The following is a 15,213-nucleotide window of genomic DNA, read 5'->3' as shown; positions in this document are numbered from 1 at the left end:
TTCCATGCATTCACCTCCTGGTCTGAATTGGCTGACTTGAACTGGCTGAATCTCATATAAGCAGCCAATTTTTCTTCATTGTAGCATTAATAAATTTTTTAAAGCTCTTCTTGAATTACTGTTAAAGTTCTTCCACTCATTTTGTTGCCCAGAGCACCTCTCAAAAGTCCAGGCCAACTCCTACTAGAGTTTGGATGTGCTGCAAGATTCACAACCTGGGCCATGGAAGCACCCTGTCATTTCTCAGCTATTGAGCTGTTTGGAGTCCGGGTACTCAAAAGAGGCAGAAAAGAAGCCTGTTGCACATTGCAAGTGGTTGTTTGGGAAGTGTAATGCAAACATTTTGAATAAAATTTCAGGTCCTTAAGTGTGTTTGAGAGATGAGTGTTGCATGCCTGCTCTCAAGTGCCTTTTTCCTTGTTCTCTAGTGCTGGCAGCAGGTTTACAGGCTTCATTCTTGAGGTGGAATAAATTTCCTCTCTAGTCAAGAGCACTGAGATTCAGCAGGGTTCTTGTGTCAAGCACTGAGCTGCAAGGAGGAAGGTTTTGTCTTCCCTGAGAGCCTGGCTGTGATTCTTACTGAATTCTTGCAACTGTATCTGGTGTTTTACTGTTGACATTGTTCTGTCAGTCCAGCCTAAGCTTGAGCCGTTCTGCAGCTAGACACAGCATGTGGGAGAGTGGAAAAGAGGAAGAGACATTTTGCTGTGTTTGCAGCTCTGTCGCACTGGGACCATGTACAAATAAGAGTATTCTTCCAGCTGCTATAATTTGAGATGCTTGCTATAGGCGATTTTAGCATCTGAGGAGTACTGGAGTCCAGCAACTGTCTGGACACAGTGGCTTTCACATCCACATCTCTGCACTGGTTACAGCACCTACTAACACCCACCTGGTGGTTTCCCCACCATGGCCCAGGTTGCATTGGTATGTCTCCAGTGTGGGTCCAGTAAATCAGCCTTTGGTTCAAACCTTCCCAGCCAAACTGGATGAGAGTTGTGTTATAAAAAGGTCTTTACCTAGTTAGTGTGGTGCAAAACCAGTGCAAGAATGTCATTAACCACTGCCAGTGCTCTTGTCCAAGGAGCCGTGGCAGAGAGGACATGCATTCCTCTTTGAACTGCAGTGTTCTTCCAAGCAACAGATGCTACCATGGTTAAAATGAACTCCTGTGGCATTACGTACAGCTCACATTATGGTGGTGACCAGGTTATCATGCCACAAGCAAATTTATTGCATGATTTTTTTTTTATTGCATCTGGTTTTTTGCAGGCTGTTTGCAGCTGCCAGTTCAGATTCCCAGAGCCAGCCCTTCATCTGTGCCCACTGCTGAAGATTAGCAGCTGTGTTCCATCACCTAAGGATTTCCTCCAGCTAGCGTGACCTTTCCCAGCCTAGTCCCCAGCAAGCTCATAGGTGGATTTCTTTTCCCTTATCAAACACATAAAAATTTTATTAGCTCCACCTAGCCTTTGTCTTCCATCCAGCAGCATGTGGCCACTCACTGAGTCATCTTATGACCATCATTTTATCTGCCTGAGCAAAACCCCTGTGAATCAGAGGTTACCAAACAAGGCTCAACCTTCACCACAGCCTAAGTGTGGATGTGGCCCAACAGTGGTTGCTTCCTGAAGCAGCTCATAGGCACATATTCTATGGTATAGGCAGCAGTATCCTAGTGTTGTTCCTGCTTCAGTGCCCTCTTTGCTAGGTGGTGTGAATAATAGCAGTGATTTTTTTTTGTTTAGCACACACTTTGCTGATGAAAAGGTTTATAAAGGAAAGAGGTGTTGATGATGGTGATGATAATAGGGCAAGTAGGGTCCATTTACAAAAAAAACACCACTAAACCAAAACCAAACCCTTCTTGCTCAGATCAGATAGAACCTGTTTTAACCTTGTTTTCATGACACTTCCAGTGTTGAGGCCATGTTACTCCTGCTAAAGTCCATCAGACTTTGAAGCTGGTTGAGTAGAAGAGTTGAGTCGCTTGGCTGTTCTCTGTCATGGAAAGAAAAGAGCACTCAGCAAATACTGCAGTGTGACCCAAGGTGTTTTTTTTCTTTCCCCTATTTGTTATTCTGTTGCTTTATTTGATATGCCCAGCTGCACACGAGCTGTTTTTTTATGAACAGCAGTGCAAGGTGGCTCATTTTGGAGGATTCCAGATGATCACTAGGGGCCACACTATTATTACATAAAGTCAATTAAAGAGCATACGTGCACATCCTATTGATTTGATTTAGAACTAACGAAAGCTTCAGTAATGTGCAATTACAAGAAACTTAATGACCCCTTTATATTGAATGCAACTTCTGTGGCACCTAATATACTTTGATGAATTGCTCATTATGTGCAATGTTGGAAAAGCTCCTAAAAAGATTAATAATTGTATAATCGATAAAGAAATTCAGTCTCATTTGGCTTTTTTTTAAACTCTGAAATCAGTATGCTATGGAGATTATGGACCCTCCCTTGCTCTGTTTTCTTCCCTCCTGTACCCCCAGAATATTTTTTTTTTCTAAAGCTAATCTGTCACTTTTCCAGCATATGGAGAAAGCCCTTCCTGTGTTATGTGGAAAGGCCTGACCTGATACAGATTGCTGTGTGAGATGCTAAAGGTTGGTGTCAGCTGCCCACAGAAATCACTGGTGCTTGGCTGGATGTGTACACATGGGATGCTCCTTTGGCAGGGTATGAAGTCCCCAAGTAGCAGCCTTCAGTGTCAGGCTCAGAGCTTTGCAACATGGTCCAGATTTACTCCCCTCTCCCATTCACTGCCTGTAAATATGGGGAGCTGCCAGCCCTTTGGGTCATCCTATGGGCTTTAACCTTGCTCTTCTAACCATAGGATGCTTTGAGGCCCTCATGTCTCAAGTGTTGTCCATCCTGTAGCTGACTACTGGTTGTGAGGTACAGCAAACCTTGAGGGATGGGATCAGGAATATGAGAGTAAAAAGGAAAAAGAGGAAGTTTCATTTTGGTTATATTCAGGATTTAAGAAATGCTGCCAGAGTCATCTGGAGGCTAAAATATAGGCAAATGCAGAATTGCTTTAAATTTATTTCAGTTTTGAATCCAGTCTCATCATGCTTCAGGGCATGATTCATAAGTTCTGAATACTGGGGTCTGACAGCACTATTTCACTGTTGGTCATTAGACTGAAAAGTAGAACTCTTAACCAGCATCATTTTGCATTACTGTAGTGCTTATGGCAGAGGTAGATTTCTGGTATCTCTGGTAAAGCGGTGCATGGTCTTCCTTACTCCTTCCTGACTGGTGCCCACAAAGCTTCCAGCAGTGCCGACCTCAGGTTTTGGTTGCCTTAGGTAACATTTGTGTAGTTTGTCTGTCATCTGGGAATTTTGTGTAAAACATAAAATATGTCTGTTTTGTTTCCCTTACAGATGCTCTTAAGAATGTAAACACGTCATTTTGGTTAAAATGTGTTTTATTTGTCCTTTGCCCAGCCTTATCCTCACACGTATGTGTATGCGTGTGTCAAACATGGCTTGCATCATACCAGGGCAGATCCTGCAGCCTCTGCGCAGCCCAAATCCCCGTCGCTCCAGGCAAGGTTGGCCTCAGATTGAGAGTAGAAACAAGCTAAAGTTTAGACCCCAGTGTGTTGGGAATCACTGTGGCTCCGCTGATTTCCTGCATTAATTTCCAGCAACCAGGGAATTCATCCCTAAGTCTTTGCAGAGCAAGAGACACAGGGCTTTTCCAGGGCTGCATATGGGAAGGATAAAAAAAATCCAAACCCAGGAGTTTTGGAGTGATAGGATGGGACTCATTTAGTCTGGGCACCTAGTCAAGAGCCCCAGTTAAATTGCTGCCGCACAGTGCTGTCATCGCACTTCAAGGAACCTTTCCCATTAGCCCTCCTCAGCACAGCCGCTGTGGGAGATTTTGGGTTAGTTGGGGTTATTGAGCTAAATAAGGCAGAGGGTAAAGCAGGTAGGAAAATGACTCCATGTTAATGGCTGTCATGCACAACAATACCATCCATCGCGCCAAACCGACGTTCTTATGGGAGGATCATGTTTTATTAAAACCTGCTAGTTGTTGTCACTCACTTGCTCCACTGTCCTATTCTCTGTCTCCAAAAATAGCATGCCCTGTGGTGGTGGCTTATTATGATTAAACAGACAAAAATAAGTTTAAGATTTAAACACATCCAGGATACCTGAGGTAATACAAGATCTGACTTCTTTATGCAACATGTGAAGTTACATTTTCCATTGCTTCATGAGACTTGTTTTGTTTGGTTTTTAACTCAGTAAGCTTTAATGCAATCTATAGTTTTGCATTACAGTCTGGCACCTCAGGAATTTGTATCACCATTTTCTGATGTTTTATCTTACTCATAGGACAATACTTACTAGCTTTGAAAAAGACAACTCTACTTTTTTCAGTGATTTGAGTCATAATTCTATGTTGTTTGTTGCAGTTTTCATATGCCAGAAAGGAATGATGCCTATTAATAGTGAGGAAATAGATACCCTGATAAAAACTGTAGGATTTTAATCATGGGATGGAGTTTATACCAGGAGCCTAATTTCTTTACTTGCTCTATATATGTCTATATTTAGTAATTTTTCTCTTAAAATAAAATCTGACCATGGAGATAAGAAAAACATTTTTTTTCCTCCTGTTCTGCTTCCTCTGCATTCACTTGCAACTTTGAATTCCTCTTCAGTGAGGCTAACACGTGGCATTTCATCTGAAATGAAGCGCATACAAGAGCCTGATGGAGCAAGATATGGCATCATAGCTGGTGCAAAAGTCTCAGGGCAGTAATTATAGACAGCAAAGTGAACATCATGCTACAAAGCATTACTACAGGTAGCATGGATTCAGCATCAAATTCATATGCTCACTCCAGAGCTCTGTGTCCCTGTCTCTGTTCATATGTTGAATAGTGACAGCAGAAATTTAGAGCACTTGTGGGTACATCCACGCTGTGTAATGAGCTATGTAGCAAGATCCCTGACCTGGATATCACTGTAGTTGTACCCATGTAAGGCTCGACCTGAGCTAGTGAATTCTGCCAGAAGGCAAAAATGATGAGCCAAACCGAGGCAGTTTTGCTTTCAGGACTGCTACTCTTTCTGGAGGTTACTCAAAGCTTCCACAAACCTTCTGGAGGTTGTGACACAGAAGGTGTGCAGTCTGACCAATGTCAAACATGGTCCAAACAGAGTATCCAAGCATGGCACTGCACTGCTTGAGCAGTTACACTTATCTGAGAGATGAAGCGTTATTGCCCAGACGCGGCCAAATCTGAGCATAGTTTACCGCAGGCTTTCCACACATGTAGCTTGAAAGGTGCAGCTGGTATTACTTGTATTTTCCAAGCCACGTGAACCAGTCAGAGCAGGTTGCTTTTGTTCATTTTCGTCAAGAGAGTGTTACGGCATCTCAACTTCCATCTTCAGTTCTGCTCCATGGTGGAGGCAGTGGTCCCCAGTGGACACAGGTGGACATGAAGTTGGTTAGTCAACTGTGGATAGAAACTTGATGTGACCCTGAATGCCTTGATGTCTTGGGACATATCATGTGGCACTTCCTATTGGTAAGGAAACCAAAAACCATCCTGAAGGAACTGAGTTGAAACCATCGCTATTTACAGGGGAACGGGGACGTGTGAATCACGTGGTGTCAGCTCAGTGCATAACCTCTCAGTGCCCTTTTGCTTCAACTCTGTCACACCCCTTACAGAGTGGAGACCCACAAAGCTCTCTTGCAGAGGAGAAGCGTGCAGTGGTAAAGGGGCGCAGCAGTAAATACAGCCCAGAGTTCTGCTGGTCAGCCTTTCTGGGTCCCTGTTGAAGTGGATTGAAGTCATTGGAAGGATGCTCTTTGACTTCCACAGCCTTTGGTATGTGATGTGTGAGGAGACAGCAGCTTAACCCAGCCAGAAACTGGAGACAATGTTACTGCTTACAAAGTGAACAGAGATGGGATGTTTTCAAATTGATATCATTCCCCCACAAAACTGCAGACTCAGTTCTTTACAGTTGTGGGTTTGACCATGGTTTTCATCCACATTCCATTTTTTCAGACTCTTGGTAACATTCATCTTTAGGAGTATGAAGTCTTCCAATCTCTCTTATTTGTATCTCCAAAAAGCTCCCCAGTTGGAGAAACCCCATGCATGTGCCCTCTCCCTACTCTCTGCACCACTGACCTTGTAATTTCTCTGATCTGAGAGGGATCAGTCTCTGAGCTGGAAGGCAGAACTTTGTCTTAGAAGAACAGGTATTTTATTAATAATAAATATAAATAATAAAGCCACATTGTTATCCATATTAGTAGTCGGATGCAAGAAAAGCCGAAATCTGCAGAAATTTAAAGTTTTGCCAGTTGATGGAATCTGTGTACAGCCACTAAATGTTAAAAATATTCCATTTCCTATGAAGTTCACATCTATATTTGGAACCCACATTTGTTCAGATATATCTGGTTGTCCTGTTCCGTGCAGAAACCCAAACTGTTGCATCGGTAAGACACTGATTTTGCTAATTAGTAAGGCAAAAGATTCCACTGCAAGGGCATTTCAAAGCAAAATTAAATACAAGGAGAAAAAAACTACTTATTAAACTAAAATGTGGTGTAACAGCTCACCACATCCTGCTACCGTGGCATCTGCTGTTTAGCAAAGGAAAGGTTCCTCTTTCAGAAGCCTTGACAGGTAGAGAGGTCACGTGTTACCTGCATTTCTCAGCATTATTATTTTTTGACTTTTCTGTCAGTGGAAAAGCTGAACATGACAATGGAAAATACCAGTTGAGAGAAGGCATTGTGGGGAACTGTAGGTGTTAGCTATGAAAGCGACAGTGGCCTCCCACCCCAAAGCCAGCAGAAAAACAGTGAAAAAAAAAAATCTGATGACAAAGGCACTGTAAATTTTAGTACTCAGCTGTTTGATCTGATAGGGATCAACCTATTGCTGTAAGGGAAGTGTTGTGCTACTCTAGGCATTGAAGATTAAACATCTTGCATGCTATTCCAGATCTGCTGCTAAGCTGTATGTAGGGCCTACAACAAGCCAGGTAATTAGTTGGATCTCATCTGTCCTGTTTATAAAATGGGTCTTTTCAAGTACTCAGGTTACGTTGTTTTAAAAATGAGTGTAGAGGCTTTGCAATCTTCCTTTGAAGAATGCTGTGCTTATTCAAAACCCAGCTACTCCTGGAATGGTACTACAGAGATGAATGGATGCATATCCAAGCAGCAGCAGAGTCAAAGAACAGCATTTGCTTTAGGAATGAAACTCAAACCCAGGCCAAAATACTGCTTGCATTGAATACTGCTGTTCTGTGGAGCACACACAATCTTCTTGTAATAGTAACAGGTTAAGAAGTCAGAACTTGAGCATTCAAGACAGCAAACGGCTGAATCTCCTTAAGTATATAATAAATATTTTGTTAGAAAGGTGAAAACTAAGAGAAAAATGCCAGTTATTTTTATCTACACAAATGGTATATCTTACTTCTCTGGGAAGTTTTCCAGTGGTCCTACAGGACCAAGTGGAGCCCTGAGGATACCAAAGGGAAGGAGTGGAATAGATGGCAAAGGAGATAGTGAACAGGGAACAGTCAGCTCATTCACGTGACACATAAAATAAATTAACAAGAAACAAATTTAAAACAAAAAAACCACCATACTTTTTCCACCATCCACTTTTTCCACCCATAAACTGTGGAAGCCATTGCTGTAGGAAACCTTAAAGACCAAAACAAGTTCAGAAGGTTATTAGAAAACTTCATGAAAGAAAGTTCATCAACGTTCACTAGAAACAAGAATGCAGACCTCCTCTGGCTCACGAAGACCCCCAGCAGAGTAAAGGTGTACCAGACAAAGCATCACTGGAGGTGTACTGGTTCCTAAACTCTTTCCCAAAGAACTGACTACTGGCCATTGTGGTAGTTTTGACACTAGTGTGGATGGGCATCACAAAGATGATGCATTAGCAGAACCATACTTCAGTAACAGAATGTTTGAGTTACTGTTGGGAAGGACAATCTTGGGTCAACCTACAACAAGAATATTAATATCTTCCTAAGAAAAGAAAAAAAAAATCAGTTTGGGGGCAAACAAAACATTCCAAGACATTCCATTTGATGCAAAATAAAACATTTCCTAACATGCAAGAAAAATATTAATATGTTTTGGAGTATTAAAAGAAGCAAACTTTCCAGAAATTAAAAATAAAAAATGTTGAGAGATCCTTCATGGGAGTGCTGGACCATGCAGTTGGAGGTGGCAGGGAGCATCCTTCTAGCTGAGCCCAGCAAGCATCACCCAGCCCACTTCATGTGCACTTGCCTCCTGGTTTTCCCCTGTTCCCACCCACTAGAGGGTTTTCCTTCCAACCTCAGGTGCCTTGGTGGGCAGTGAGGGAAAGCCCACTCTCAGCACACTTCCCCTTTCAGCTCTCGCGTTTAGTGCTCTCTGCAAGATCGGCTGCGCTGCCAGATCACGTATTGCCCCACCTGGGCCTTTTGCATGCACCCTTGTCCCTCTCTGCAGGTTTTTTCCACTGCATTATTGGGAATTTTTTGCATTTTTGACATTGCGATGGCTAAAAGGGAACAAGCAACAGTGAAATAAAGAGGTCCATGTCTGAGCCATGCTGTCCATGTACCACTGTGGATGAGAGATGTTGAATGTCCTCTTGGTGTTTTTGATTGTGAGATCCAGTGGCAATGGGTACAATTGGGTTGAGGTTCTGTTGTCTCCCAAGTCCGTGCAGACATTGTCTAGTGACTGTTGTTGAACAACTGTCAAATGTTGTTACAGGAGGACACCAGACTTACTCATCAAGGTAGCAGAAATCCACCTCTGTTGAGAAAGTTATATATATATGTGTGTGTGTGTATTAAAAAATATAGAAATATATTTTAAAATAAATAAATAAATATAATAAAATATAATAAATACTATATATAATATGTATATATTATATATATTCTATATATAATAAAAACAAGAAATAAAGTGGTGTAAGTCGATAACAAAATTACAAGTGACTTCAGCTGGAGACAGACTGATTTGGCTGCTGAGAGTTGGAGAGAGTGTGACTGAAGGAGTGTCATGGTCTCATGGCCTGAGCCAAGGCAGGTGGGCTCTCAGCTGAAAGGAAAAGTCACGTCATATCTAGGATAAGTCATGTGTCCTACAGCACTTGAGTGACAGAGGATCAGCTGAGGGCACCTAGCGTGATTGGAAAGGGCAGCCTGTAAGTTTCTAAGATGATTTTGGAGATGAACCTGTGGCTCTTAGACTCTCATGTCATCAAGTTGCTTCCAAAATATCTTTACCAGATGCTCTAATAGGGAAAAGCATGGGCAGGCTCTTGCTTTTGAAAGTTTTACTGAAAGAATCAAGCATATGTTGTAGCATTAGTCTGAGATTCAAGATGCCTTAGTGCTAATCCCGACTGAGATGGGGAGGTCCTTCATGTTTCCACTTTCCTGTCCCCATCTGTGAGATACCGGTGTATGTTCACATTTTACAGAAGCACCATAAAGACTCATTATTTAATGTTTCTAAGCACTAACCAACTGTACAAAGAATGACAATAGCCTTGCTAGTATCTTGATTTTATTTGCTGTAACAGAAACTTTGAGGGTAATTTAGCAAAACTGTGACACTGCCTGGCCCACATGAGGATTTTTTTTCATTGTCACATTCAACACCAAGGTTGCTATGTGGTTTTGCTGCATACCCAATATTGCTTTGAGAAGTTTATCACAGAAACTATCTTTACAAAAGCATCATGGAAGAATCATCCCACAGAACTCTGTTGTTTACGTTGAAAGCAAAGACTCAGTCCCAAAAGCTGTACGAAGTCTTGACACAAGTGAATAGGATGGCACTTCTTGCTGTGTTTGGATGCATGCAGAGCAGTCTTTGCCACAGTGCAGGGCTTGCTGTTTGAATTTGTGTTTGCTGTTTGGTAATATTGAAGATTAACTCCTCGGCACTCTCAAGTGAAGGAACTGCTTTGTCTTCACAGCTCGTTTACATTTCTCTTAGTTTTCTTCTGTAAATAGGTAGTTATAGATGAAATTGATATTTCCTTTCCAAAGAATGGTGTGCATATCCATTGGTATATTTGGGTTTGGTGACTAGGACCTGTAACACAAATTGACTGATTCATGTGCTACAATTACTAATTACATATGGGCAATAGGTCTGCATGTAAAAAAACCCAAACCAAAATGACAACAAGAACAACAAACAAAACAAAAAAACAAGTCATAAAAACTGACCAAGTCATAAACCCCAACACCCAAAGAACCCAACTGACTGGTTCAGGAAGTTGGGTTTAGACAGGTTTTGGTCTTTTCCAGTAAACATATGAAGTTATCTGGATTGCTGTGAACAGCAGCCCACAAGGAAAGGAAAATGCGGGCTTTTCCATGGTGCTTCCATGACGTGGGCATGTGTTTCCCACTCCCAGCAATGTTAGGGAAGCTCAGAAGCAGTGATGGCATTTTGTCTATCACTGTGTAAATCAGGTGGTGGCAGTTGCTGTAGGGAGGTGGAGTGGAAATAAAAGGGATGTTGTGTAGTCCACTGTCGATGACCTTTGCCAGGTTCAGTCATTTCCTGTCCATCTGCCAAAAATCACATGGACATAATTGGAGTGTGGGAAACTGTATTGCTTGATGATCTTCAGGGGAGGGGGAAAAGATTGAAAGAAGAACTTGTGAATAAGGAAAAAAACACTTTATCAGTGGAGATGCAGTCTGACTGGCTGATGCTGAGATAGCAGACCTTGTTTATTCTTTCCTCTGACTCTTGCCGAGAGTTTTGTTTATCCCTCTTGTCTGTTTGTGTGGATAGAAGTGAAGTGTGCATGTCCACGTGTGTTGGTCACCACGAAAGGAGGGTATATATTTAAACATGTAACCAGCTCCAGGGAATGGGCAAGCATGCAGCAGTTTCCTCTCTTCTTTTGTTTTTTTTTTTTCCTAAATCAACCCACGGTGGAAAAAATCAGCATGTGAAGTTGTATTCTATATAGGCATTGCAGCTGTACATAGCCAGGTTCGGTGATTGGCAGCCTTCTGACACCAGTACCTACCATGGCTAACATACTTTCCGAATGGCTCTTTTTATGGAAGGAGTAGATAATTCTAAGATCTTCTGTTGTTCTCTTGGTTTTACATTTCTGAGCCAATTCTAGAGCAAATGAAATGTTTTATCTGTAAGTGATTTGAAATGTGAAGTATGTCTGATGCAATCAAGGGTCCAGGATGCTGCTGTTCTTGTGATGGCTGGTTTTACATGGTATTTAGCATGTTAATAACCTTGGTTAATCCTGCTGGTTTTGCACTGTGATCAGCCTGTACAAGCTACCTCATGTTGTTACACACTGTTCAGAGCTGTACTGAAACTGTCAAGGAACGAGTGCGAGTTCGAGGGGGCTGTGTACTGAAGAGACCTGCCTGCAGCAGTGGGATGTTAATTGATTCCTTTTCTCTTGTCTTCTCTCTTTGCAGTAAATGAAATTATAAGGAATGACCTTTCCAGTACCAATGTCCATTCATAGCTTTCAATATGGGCTTAGCATGAAATACAGACTTTTGACTTGGCCTGGTGTGTCAGCTCGAGTAGAGAAATACCGAATAAAATGAAGACGTTGCCTGGTACCACTCTGACCTTCCACCTTACTGAATGTCTGGAACTGAAGATTTACCTCTTGCTTACAAAGAAGTAGCTCCTCAGCTTCAACTGATGAAACAGCTTTTTTAAAGAAAATCATCTCAAAAGAGAGAAGAAGGAGTACGCTCCAAGATGGCGCATTTCATGGGACAAAACTAGGAAACTCAGCAAAATCTGAGAGCTTCTTCCCAGTGCTGATCTTTTTGGCATGGCACCGCTGGAATACAGCCCTGGAAGTGCCTTATTTTACCAGGTTGTGGCATCAGGGCATTTTTAATAAGCTTTGAATTTGCTACCATTAAAAGTGTTGGTAGGTGCAGAAACTGTAGAGCTTGAATTCCTGAGAGTGATATTGGAAAAAAAAGTAGGACTCTGCAGCAGAGTAGGGAGAGCAATCCCAACTCCAGTAAGACACGTTTATGAATTCCAGAATTTCTTCAGCTTTTCCTCTGCTGTAATGTACAGCCTATTGCCTTATTCTCAGTGCATTTCAAAAGCCTCCTGATTCGTCATCATCTCAGCTTTTTTTTGCATATTGTCTTTCTTAAGTGCTAATGAATCATAGGGTTGTTAGTAGTAGCATGGTAAGATTTTGATTTTTATCGAGCTTCTGTCATAGCACAAGTGAGTTGAATAGCACAAAATAAAAAAGGTTGATGGACAAAAAATTGATATCTATCTTTTACATGATAGATGAATGTGTATGCATGTACATACATACTAGTATATATGCATATATTTATATATGACAAATAATATAGATGATTGCCTGATAAGGGCACTGAATTTAGCAATAATTTCAATTTCTGAGAATGCATTTCAAATCCACAACAGATATTTCAGCTACTTTTTTTGAGGGTTTGTTGCACCTAAAGCAGGTATGCATTTTCTTTCCTCACGCATTTAAGCAAGCACTTTAGATAGGCAAGAAGAATGCATACAAGATACATGTTATTTACCAAATGTTGAAATATGAATTATAGTAACTGTAAATACCATTATGGAAGAGTGTAAAATATTTGTTCAGTTATAATGTTATTATTCCGCAGAAGCCTTATAACTCTCTGCTACATGTATGAAAAAGGATATTACCAAAAAACCACCGAGGTTTAATATGCGGCACTGTATAGTGTGTTTTCAGATTAGCTAATATTTCTGGAGCTACAGGTAGGCATGTAGTGTAGCCTTTAACATTGTATTTTTTACAATCAACTGCTTATTATATAACTAGTAGCAACCTATTATTTCATATAACCAAAAAAAATAAAAAACAAAACTAAAATAAAATAGCATGACTTTAAATTAAAAATGTTTAACGTTAATATTGTGCCTTAGGAATCTGTGCCCCCTCCTGGAAATACACCTGAACTACACCCCCGAGCTGCGGTGGCTCCTTAACCCTGATGCAATGAAGACTGAACAGGTTTCACAAAAAAGTGAAATCCTCCTAAGCGTTTTAAAACATTATTCTGTAAAATTATGTCTTACTTTCTATAGGGGGAAAAAAATGAAAGCCATATTTGTCACATTTGCACATTACTGTGAAGACATGAGAATATAATATGGCTATATGTACATAATATGCTGTTATTGGTCCTTACGATAGTCTGTATTCCTCACTTGTTTAATCCCAGTTATTTACCCTGTATTTAGCATTGTAGACGTTGCATGAAACGTTTCTTATAGACTGCCATATGAAAAATTAAAAAGCTTGACAGATGTCAGCTTGACTTGTAGCTAGAAAATAGAACTAATAAAGCAACATGTTTTGCTGGAAGCTAGTCTTAGAGTGGTTCATTTTATGTTATCTTGGAAAATCTTCCTTTCTCATAAAAAATAAGCATTTTTAGATTATATACATATATCTATCTCTCCATGTCTTCTCTATGAAGCTGATTGCATTCTGCTAATAGAATGAAAGCAAAGTCTCTTGTCAACAGACTCTTCTTCATTTCTCCACTGCATTTAAAGACGTTGCTGCCAAGAAGAGAAAATTATATATGATATAATCCTCAGATTTAATTCTCTCAGTATTTCAGAAATGTCAATAAACTGTGCATGGAGGAATCTCTGGTTATGCCAAAGCATTTTTTTTATTCATATACATAAATACCTTGGGTGAGGCTTTAACCATACAGGACAATACACACACATAGAGGCACATCCTCCACGTGTTCATGTTTCAGCAGTAATTTCAGCAAACTTTTCAACTGTATGGTTTGGCTATGTTGCACCTTCTTCATTCTTATTTTTATTTTCCTCTTTAAGCTATTTTTGGAAAGGAAAAAAGAAAAAGACAGACCCCAACCTGTTACTTTTAAGCCTGGATAATGGAAAATTATGCATCTCTTGTATATGTATTCATAAAATAAAAATGAAAGCAGAAATATTTCCTGTATGAGACTGCTATCTTGTTTCTGTACGTGTGTTATGGTTGTTGCTGTCAGTTTAAGAAAATGGTTTTCATCAACCCTTTTTGAAAACAAAGCAAAACCAAAAAGCCAGAACACTCTGAACTTGGAGCATAGTCTTAATAGGTATGTTCAAAAATACCTTTGCCAGGGATGATTCTGACTATTAAAAAGAGCCCTCTGGATGAATTTTAAGTGGTGAAACAAACTGCCTTATTAATCATGCAACTAAGTACTTGCATCTGTATATATTGCTTGGACAGCAGTTTCTTTTGCTCTCCCTGGAACCATTTCTGAAATATGTGGGTTGCAAAGGATAGGCTTTGGATCTCTGGTCTTCAATGTGGTAGATAGAAGAGACATTTTTGTTAGGCTGGAGGCTTTGGTAGCCCTGCAAAGGGACGGCTGCCCATAGGCTGGCAGAAAGGGGATGGCTTACCACTGGCCCACACATGTGATTGATGGATCTGATCTGTATGATATGTCCTGCTCCCTGAATCCCCTTGCTGCTCTACCCCAAAGGAGAAGGGGGCAGCAGGAGGATGTCAGCTTAGTCAAAGCTGGGCTGTACACAGGTTTGGGTTTCTAGTCACCTCATCAGGTGGTGCATCTGTATGTACCAACATCTGACACCTGATGGGCCAAATCATACAGAAAGGAGAAAACCTGATCTGATTTGATTTTTCAGAACAAAAGGCAAGTTGGAAAGTATATAAGCATGCCTACCACAGAGTTTACATGAGCATTTAAACACCTCTCCAAACTTCCTCAAGAAGGAGTCAAATATGTATTAAAGCCTTTGTTGAAAGAAGACCTTGCTCTGCATTGGGTTTGTCTTCCTGTGAGTATGAGGTGCCACTCCCTGCTCAGTCCATCACACCTGGCTTCCCTGGGGCTGCTACCCAACTCCTTGCCATTTAAGGAGAGGCAGATGCTCCAAGCCCATCCAAACCCAGATACAGTCTGCTCTTCAGAGGTCAGTCAAAGGGCTCTTTCTCTGCTTCCCACTCTGGAGGGTGGAAATAGTGATATTTATGCCTTATGTGGACAGCATGAGCTGTGTTGTTGGTGAGGCTCCTGGAAAGAGGAAAATACTGAAAACTCAGTCACAAATTCACAG

General features: G+C 41.0%; 1 protein-coding gene across 3 annotated transcripts in view; it reads left to right on the top strand.

Moving 5' to 3' along the window:
* NFATC1 (nuclear factor of activated T cells 1) overlaps positions 1–13,459 on the top strand; it is a 110,952-nt gene extending 97,493 nt beyond the window's left edge. For all 3 annotated transcript variants that reach the window (XM_051798886.1, XM_051798883.1, XM_051798884.1), the window contains one exon: positions 11,520–13,459. In XM_051798886.1, coding sequence (XP_051654846.1) covers positions 11,520–11,522 — 3 coding nt within the window. In that variant the 3' untranslated portion in view covers positions 11,523–13,459. The remainder of the gene's footprint in view (positions 1–11,519) is intronic.
* Positions 13,460–15,213: the final 1,754 nt, after the last annotated feature.

This window comes from Manacus candei, unplaced genomic scaffold, assembly GCF_025592945.1.
Source record: "Manacus candei isolate 608988 ecotype Guabito, Panama unplaced genomic scaffold, ASM2559294v1 h1tg000049l, whole genome shotgun sequence".
Taxonomy (NCBI): Eukaryota; Metazoa; Chordata; class Aves; order Passeriformes; family Pipridae; genus Manacus; species Manacus candei.
Note: the sequence above shows the minus strand (reverse complement) of the source record. Positions and strands in the feature narration are given on the sequence as shown.